This window comes from Sphaeramia orbicularis, chromosome 11 (assembly GCF_902148855.1).
Source record: "Sphaeramia orbicularis chromosome 11, fSphaOr1.1, whole genome shotgun sequence".
Taxonomy (NCBI): Eukaryota; Metazoa; Chordata; class Actinopteri; order Kurtiformes; family Apogonidae; genus Sphaeramia; species Sphaeramia orbicularis.
The window spans coordinates 48,267,390-48,277,013 of NC_043967.1; the positions used below are offsets into that span (position 1 = coordinate 48,267,390).

The window sequence follows — 9,624 nt, forward strand, 5'->3', positions numbered from 1 at the left end:
ACATAAATGAGCAAAATAATGTACACGGTAAATCTAAATATTGTCTTGCACATAATAATAATAAAAAAAAACATAAATTCATCAGGTTCATTTGTTCTATTTCCATGGTGGTTTTATATCAAGTTCTATTCCTCTATATACAAATACAAACATATGTACACTAAATATATACTGCACATATCCAAAAGGAAAGTACGAACTCTGTTTGTTTCTCTTAAAGCACATTTGTTGTTATTTGTCCATCCATTGTGGTGTCATTCTATAATGATGATGACGATGATGACGATGATGATGATGATTATTATTATTATTATGTTATTTTTAGAAAAAGTCCTGCATATCCTCAACAGATGATGAAACTCAAGCTCAAATATGGCTAAAAATATGGTTAAACATGCAGCGACTGTATACTTTTTACATTTTAGATTTCATTCACAATACCTTATTCTTTTTTTTTTTTTTTTTTTTTAATTAAATAACATAAACACCAAATCAAACAAATGGAAAAACAGAAATTGAGACATAAAAAAGACAACGATAGTACAGTTTTATATATGTATTTTTTAGATTAAAAAAAAAAAAAATTAAATCTTATATATAAAAAATACAGGTATATGCTCAACTGAAATATCTAAAAGTAAAAATGATAAATCTATTGCTTGAGATGAGTAAAATATATTGTGATGCTGCTCAACAACATGACATCGATTTAGTTTAATCCAGATTATTTCATCCATTTAGTTAAAATACAGTTTCCATTGAGCATAAGAACAGGATACCTGAAGTTAGTATTTGGAATTATAGACAGATGGTTTATAACAGATTATGTTGGAGCACAAAGTGAAAAAAATGGGCTTATTATGATCAAATATTGAATTTATATCTCAGAATTGAGGATATGAAGTTAGAATTACTTCATGTGTTGTAAAATGACCTAAAGTGACTGATGTTACAGACTAATGTTTTATGAAGACATAATGAATGTGGTCACTTCTGCTAAACAGCTTCTTAATCTGTACATTATTTTTGTCTATAATGACTTCACTGTGTTCTGTGTCCACGCTGCAGGACTGACGCCTGCTTTAATTTGCTGATGTCTTTTTACTGGTTTTTCACAGATGCTTCTCTGAGCCACTTTGCAGGATTTATCAAGCCAACGATTTAAATTAGTGACTTCCTTCGATCCTTTCTCCCCCATCCTCACACAGTCTTCTCCATCTGGATCTTCGCCTGGCCAGTTGTCCGGCTCTTTAGGTGTATGATCATTCCACCAAAACTGTAAACTAAAGAAATGACAGAAAGAAACCAGTTAAATTAAACTGTTCACTGTAATTCTGTAAATTGACAGATATATATTGTTAATAATCAGACCTCTTATCCAGTGGTGAGCCGTCTAACCACACCCATGTCCCTTCTGTCTTTGAGTCTGTCAGTCCGATCCAGAATTTATCCTCATCCTTAGTCATGATGTCTTTCACTTTATTCAACAGAAAACGCTGAAGAGTAGAGACTGATGTAACATATGTACAAACTGCAGAAACATGAGGAAGTGGTGAGGTTTGTGTGTCATTTACCTGCTCCTCCTCACTGTCGATCTTCACCAGGTCTGCACCGAGCTCTTTGCAGAACCTTCTACTGATGTTCCAGGATGATTTGAAAGTACTGAAATAATACTGCTTCTCCCCATGACGTTCCCATGCTTCATCACAAACTGGACTTGGTTTGTCTGTGAACAGATCACAGCAGAGAATCAGGGTTTTGCTTCTTTTACTGTTACTATTCCATCACCATCAGCCACAGAAGATACAAATAACTTCTTGTCTTTTGTCTTAAATGCATTAATCAAGCTTGTGATTGTGAAAATAAACAAAAAATCCATCATTTATCTGATTAAATTTAATAATGAAATAGATTTAAATGAAGTTCAATTCAATTTAACCCTACTTTTTTGTACTTTTTATTATTAATACCAATAATTTGAGTGAAACTTAAAATTTAATTCTTACCTGGGCATGGAGCTCTTGTGTTTTTAACGCTTGAGTGTGGTTTGAAACTTTGTCTTACAGCTGTGACAAAAGAGACATTTCTGATTTTACTGGGAACAAACAATAAAGTTATCTATCTATCTATCTATCTATCTATCTATCTATCTATCTATCTATCTATCTATCTATCTATCTATCTATCTATCTATCTATCTATCTATCTATCTATCTATCTATCTATCTATCTATCTATCTATCTATCTATCTATCTATCTATCTATTTTACAGATTAATGATTACACCCTACATTGAAATTTCATTTCAACTTTCAAAAACCCATAAAGACCCAATTTTACTTTTCTGGCAGTTCCCAAATGAATTTTTCCTCTCTACTTAACCTTTCTTCAGCAATTTATCACCATTTATTGTAATATTATCCTCTGTATTTTGCATTTCCTCAATAAAAATCAGGTAGTTTCCAATATTTAACCCTTTCATGCATGAATTACGAGAACCTTAATCAAAATTTTTTTCCTGAGTATTTTTTATTCCTCTTTAGGCATGAAAAAAACAATGCGATTGAAAATTTTCTTCTGAAAAATAAATGAAAAATGAATAAATAAAAATTATTATTATTATTTTTATTTTTTTATTTTTTTTAAATACATACAAAAAATAATCATAAAAAAAACAACAACTTATGAACCTATTTTTCATGAAGTTTCAAAAATGTCCACTCAGCTGGACACCACACATTTAATTTTTGACACACATAAACGTGTATTTACTGATAAATTGTGTGCAAACTATGGAGAGGGCTTGTGATTCTGGGGGTTTATGCTCAGGAGAGATCTACATATTGTTACCAATTCATGTCAGAAAAGATATGTAGTGTCTTAAAACTTTAATAAAGATATGTGTAAAAAAAAAAAAAAAAAAAAAAAAAAGAAACAACAACAATGAAAAGAACAACAAAACCCATGAATATACAAGAGAACAGCTGTAGAAGAGCTGTCCACTGGAGTGACGACTGTGCATGAAAGGGTTAATGTAGATGTTCATAAAAGCTCAGATTAAAGTTAATTGTCATAATATCAGAAACAGAAAAATTAAGATAGTGTGACTTTTTCTACAAAATCTATCATTAACTGAACATAAACATAAATAAGTGTCTCCATTTGCTGTCTTTGATCCAACTCCATGCGTTTTACAGGTGAAACAATGTAGTAGAAGATGTCAGTGTTTCTAAGGTAACTACAGAGCCTCTGAACGTCCAGATGGGTCATATCTGATGACCTTGAAAAGATGACAAACTGTATTTTACACCAATTATTTACATGGATTGATAGCATTAGTGGATCAGAGGTTAAACATTTTATAATGGTAGATGATTTTGGTCACCAGTGGTTGTTTGGGTCTTTATGGGTTAAGCCCCTCCCATAAATAGTTACAGTCCAATCCTTCGTTGGCAACCGTAACTAGGCACTAGGCTGTCAGTCAATCTTTCAGGCTGAACGAGTGGATCACACAAACTCATATGTCAACATTTACATATCTAGTCACTTAATCTGTTTCAATTAACTACAAATATTAGTCAGATTTAGATTAACTTTATTAATGTCCAGTCTACTCTATTCTATTAATATCTCTTAGATTATATGTGGAAATGATGCATTATACAAAGGAGATTAAAAAAAACCCCAAAAAAACCCAACTTGTATTGTAGTAGTACTTTTTTTGTTTTTCTAAAATAAGATCCCATGGGACACAACCAGAATGGACCCACACCACCATGTTCCAAAGCTTGACAGGCTTAGCAACAGTAACTGAAGGGGGCGGGGTTTAGAGAAGGCTCAGGTGAGATGAGTGTTATTACTTCTACAGTTCTGAAGATGTAAATCCAATTCATGAGGCTTTATACGTGGAATGAATCCACTAATGCTGTAAATACTGTTTCAGTTTAAAAGTCCTGAATCTGTCCCCGGGGACCATCAGATGATTTAAAGTCAGTCTGGGTTCATTATTTTGTCCAAACTCACAGATGAAAATGAGAGCGGCGATGGTAGCGATCAGGAGGACACTGAGAACCACCAAGGCCACCCGCTCTGGAGTGACCTTTGACCTTCCATTTGGTTGTTGTTGGGAACCTGTGGAGGAATTAAAGGCAGATCATGTGACTTTATTGATTTTAAAATTAGGTTTTAAAATGACAAACATCATACAGTTTTGTTTTGTTTTTTTTTCAGAAATAACATCCCACCTATTGGTTTTCTATTTTGTGTCTGCAATTTTCATGCATTTACATGTTGGTTTGGGAGTGAGGGAAAACACTATATGGTGTTGTTCATGTTTCTGCTTGACCCACACTGGAAAAAAATCCAAATCTTACCAAGTGTATTTTTCTCATTTCTAGTCAAAATATCTCATCATACTTAAAATAAGACATAATCACCTAAAGAGTAACTTTTCAGTGAGATATAAGGACTTATTTTTAGACAATAGATCTTGAAAATCTTATTTCAAGAAATCTTACCAAGATAATTTTCACTTGTTCCATAGGCAGATTTTTTTTTTTTTTTTTTTTTTGCTTGAATTAAGCAAAAAAAAAAAAAAAAAAAAATTGAATTAAGCAAAAAATAATCTTGAATTAATAAATCTTACCACGATAATTTTCACTTGTTCACTTGTTCCATTGGCTGATTTTTTTTAATTTTTTTTTTTTGCTTGAATTAAGCAAAAATTAAGTCTTATTTTAAGTGTTATGAGATATTTTGACAAGAAATAAGAAAAATACACTTGGTAAGATTAAGATTTTTGCAGTACAGGAGGCAAAAAAAAGCAACACATACATGAAAAAACCCATGTCTGGACTAAAGTTTTACAGCTTTACTAAAAAATCAAACAAACTGTCAACTGCAAACTATGTTCCATGGAAGAAATAAAATTTTAAAAAAAAAAAATGTAGCTGAAAAAACTGTTGCATCATGCTGTTTCCAATTGAGGCAATTATTTAATGTAAAAAAAAAACAAAAAAAAAAAAAACAAAAACGCCAAAACCTGTACTTTCTGGGTCTCAGGAATATATCACAAAAATATCAAGCTGGTCATTTTAACCAAACTATGTTCATTAAAGCATCAGTCATGACATGGTTTGCTTCTGCTGGAAATGTAAATATATACAGAGACACCGAACTGTAAATACATCATAAAGCTGTGTTTTACGACTGCTCTGTCACATGAGTAAGTCTCCTGAATTCACATATTTTGTTCTAGAGCTTTAAGAGACATTTAGGTTTGTTTCCACATATTTAACCTCCAGTCTTGCATCATATTGAGCACGAGTTGCATCGTTCTTCTTCATCACAACTCATTCTCATCAGCCTGATTTGAATAAATTACCTTGAACTTTCGGGTGCGGTGGAAACGCAGTTACCAGGAACTTTTTTACCCCAAAAAGTTCCTGGTAAATAAGTTCCTGGTAATAAAGTTCCTGGGCCTTTTGGTGGGAAAGGGCCTGTTCTAAAACTTTACTTGATTAGTCAAAAATTATTTAACTTCATGTACCGATGTATCTATCTTTATGCTCACACAAAAATAGCAAATATGTGATTATAAATCTGCATACAACACAGAAAAATACATTGATCTTAACAGTAAAAAATAAATAAAATTAAAATTAAAAAAATAAAAACATTAAATTCTGAGTGAAATATAAGACTCCACTTAAGACTTTAAGCCATTTTAATGTTTTTCACACTTCTTTGCCGTTACTTTCCTTATTTCTTCTTTACTTTTAGTAACGTTTGCAACACAGAAAAATACATTGATCTTTACCCTTGTATGGTGTTTGGGTCTGTGGGACCCATTTTCATTTTTTATTAAAAGACAAATGATGAGTAATTATTTTTTTAATTAATTTTTTCCCCTCATATATTGATTATATTACATTTTATATAAAAAAAAATAATAATAAAAAATGAATATAAACAAGTAGCACTTTAATTCATAAATGTGATCTAGCAAAGGCAAAAGGCAAATATTAAACATAAATGCTTATTACGTTGCTTGTAATTGGGATGAAGTAAACATCTGTTGAGTGTTTTAACATAAAATTGTTGGATTATGTTGAATTAAAAACTCACAAATGCAGCAGGTCCAACACACTGGCTGAATGACAAAAATCTGAACACCACACCAGGGTTAACAGTAAAAAATAAATAAAATAAAAATAAATAAAAGCATTAATTTCTGAGTGAGATATGAGACTCCACTTATGACTTAAAAGTGTTTTAATGTTTTTCACACTTCTATGCCGTTACTTTCCTTACTTCTTCTTTATTTTTACTTACGTTTAAGACCGAAAAATACACTGATCTTAACTGTAAAAAATAAAAATAAATAAAAGCATTAATTTCAGAGTGAAATATAAGACTCCACTTATGACTTAAAAGTGTTTTAATGTTTTTCACCCTTCTTTGCTGTTACTTTTTTTTTTTATTTCTTCTTTGCTTTTACCTACTTTTACAACACAAAAAAATACATTGATCTTAACTTGTAAAAAATAAAAAAAAATAAAAATAAAGAATAAATAAATGCATTAAATTCTGAGTGAAATATAAGACTCCACTCATGACTTATAGCCATTTTACTGATTTTCACACTTCTTTGCTGTTACTTTCTTTATTTCTTCCTTACTTTTACTAACTTTTACAACACAGAAAAATATGTTGATCTTAACTGCAAAAAATAAAAATAAAAAAATAAAAATGAATAAAAAGCATTGATTTCTGAGTGAAATATAAAACTCCACTTATGACTTTAAGCCATTTTACTGTTTTTCACACTTTGCTGTTACTTTTCTTATTTCTTCTTTGCAAGAAAAATACATTGATTTTAACTGTAAAAACAAACAAACAAATAAATAAAAGTATTAATTTCTGAGTGAAATATAAGACTCCGCTAATGACTTTAAGCCATTTTAATGTTTTTCACACTTCTTTGCTGTTACTTTTCTTATTTTTTCTTTACTTTTACTTACATTTACAACACAGAAAAATGCATTGATCTTAACTGTAAAAAATTTATATTAAAAATATAAAAAAAAAAATAAAAGCATTAAATTCTGAGTGAAATAAAAGACTCCACTTACAACTTTAAGACATTTTAATGTTTTTCCACACTTCTTTGTCGTTACTTTCCCTATTTCTTCTTTACTTCTACTTACTTTTACAACACAGAAAAGTACATTGATCTTAACTGCAAAAAATAAAAATAAAAAAATAAAATGAATAAAAGCATTGCTTTCTGAGTGAAATATAAAACTCCACTTATGACTTTAAGCCACTTTACTGATTTTCAAACTTTGCTGTTACTTTTCTTATTTCTTCTTTGCAAGAAAAATACATTGATTTTAACTGTAAAAACAAACAAATAAATAAATAAAAGCACTGATTTCTGAGTGAAATAAAAGACTCCACTTACGACTTTAAGACATTTTACTGTTTTTCACACTTCTATGTCGTTACTTTCCTTATTTCTTCTTTACTTTTACAACACAGAAAAATACACTGAGTTTAACAGTAAAAATAAATAAATAGAAGCATTAAATCCTGAGTAAAAAATTTAAGACTCCATTTATGACTTTAAGATGTTTTGTTTTTCATACTTCTTTGCTGTGACTTCCATTGTTTCTTCTTTACTTTTACTTCCTCTTTTCAAACCATTTTTATCGACTTCATCATGGTTTCATTCCTTGTTCATCTGTTTCTTCTTCTTTTTTTTTTTTTTTTTTTTTTACTAGGTAAGACAGTATTTACATCACAGTTTTTCTCCTTATTTTAGTAACCCCTCTCAAATACTGGTCACTTTTGTGCAGATTTGTTTGTGTCAAAAATATTATTATTATTATTTTTTTTAAATTGTGAATCTATTCAGAAAGCCACAAAATACAATGTATACACTTTAAATGCTTAGTTTATGCATTTAGGTTATGTACAATCATCTGAATTGACTGAATAGGTGTTAAGCTTCATGTAGCTTTTTCTAAATGTTGTATATCAGAAGTTTTACATGATGCACTATCAGAACTAAATAGATTATAGAGAAGAATAAATACTTGACAGAGTGCAAAATATATAAAGGCAAGATTTTGTGGTCAATAAATGTTATGAAAAGAAGTCAAAGTGTTGTGTCTTTTTATACACAGTAGTATAAAAATGCAAAAATAAAAGTTTGGCTTGAAAACAGGTTAAACAGTCTTGACCATTGACTTTAACACACTATTCATCTTTCTGTGCATTTAATTTATTTGTCAGAGGTTGTTACGTACCAGACTGTTCTGTGGGAGGCTGAGTTTTCACAATGCTGACCTGAGAATAAGTGGTGTCATGCGATGGTGAAGAAGCATCTGCCACATAAAACACAAACCACATATATACAGAAGTTAAGTGCCCACAGTTAAGAGGAAATAAAGAGGAGAAAAAAGCAAGGATTTACCAGTGACTTTTCTTCCTGTCTTCTTGAACTTGACATCAGCGTACAGAACGTCAGTGTCCGGCATTGTAACGCTGCGTGGCTACAACTGGACTGCATACCACCACCAAAGCCCTATGTGAAAAAGAATGAACGTGAACTTCCTGTCAAACTCAATGGGGAGGGTTTAAAAAGTCTGCTTCCTTAAAATTTGTTTTTTTTTTTTTAAACTTCTGTGATCATTTGTGTATGTAGCATTCTGATAAAAAAAAAGAAAAGAAACTTCCTCTTGTCAGACATGATGGGGTGGGTTATAGAACCATCCTATTACTCAATATGATGAGGAATTAAAGTTATAGACTGAAAGCGACTTTTTTTCACAGTGGATTCAAAGAAGAGGATATTTAGAAATGACCCTGTCATGACCACCTACTTTATTCCAAGAAAATCTCATTCACAGTGGAAAAAAAACCCACCATAAGTTCTACACTTTGCCTGAGGTTATAAACTTTAGGATGTTTTTCAAATGGATTTTTGTTGAAAGTTAAGGCCTTTTTCATTTCACTTTCCTTTGGTTTATGATCAAACTTTTTCCGCAGTTTTTTCTTTTTTCTTTAAAATTTTTGTTAACATAATCATTTGGATACAAGGAGTACAACAAGGTTTTTATTTAACCTTTCCATTTTTAAATACCTATCAGAAATGGGAAGACATGTTTGATTGTTTGATATGATGTGATGCATGTATGTATGTATGTATGTATGTATGTATGTATGTATGTATGTATGTGTGTGGGTGTATGTATGTATGTATGTATGTATGTATGTATGTATGTATGTATGTATGTATGTATATATGTATGTATGTGTGTGTGTTTGTATGTATGTATGTATGTATGCATGTATATATGTATGTATGTGTGTGTGTTTGTATGTATGTATGTATGTATGTATGTATGTATGTATGTATGTATGTATGTATGTATGAATGTATGAATGTATGTATGTTTGTATGTATGTATGTATGTATGTATGTATGAATGTATGAATGTATGAATGTATGTATGTATGTATGTATATATGTATGTGTGTGTGTGTTTGTATGTATGTATGTATGTAAAAAGAACAATGAGTATCAATATTTTTTTTTATATTTTACCAGATAGGTC

At 30.5% G+C, this 9,624-nt stretch overlaps 1 protein-coding gene across 1 annotated transcript; it reads right to left on the minus strand.

Annotated features, from left to right (window-relative positions):
* Positions 1–65: 65 nt before the first annotated feature.
* LOC115428883 (hepatic lectin-like) lies at positions 66–8,584 on the minus strand. Its single transcript, XM_030148116.1, has 7 exons — positions 8,481–8,584; positions 8,314–8,391; positions 4,025–4,132; positions 2,007–2,066; positions 1,575–1,726; positions 1,372–1,496; positions 66–1,283 (listed from the first exon to the last, which is right to left on the minus strand). The coding sequence occupies exons 1-7, from the start codon at positions 8,542–8,544 to the stop codon at positions 1,031–1,033; spliced, it is 840 nt and encodes a 279-aa protein (XP_030003976.1). The 5' UTR covers positions 8,545–8,584; the 3' UTR covers positions 66–1,030.
* Between the last annotated feature and the right edge of the window lie 1,040 nt (positions 8,585–9,624).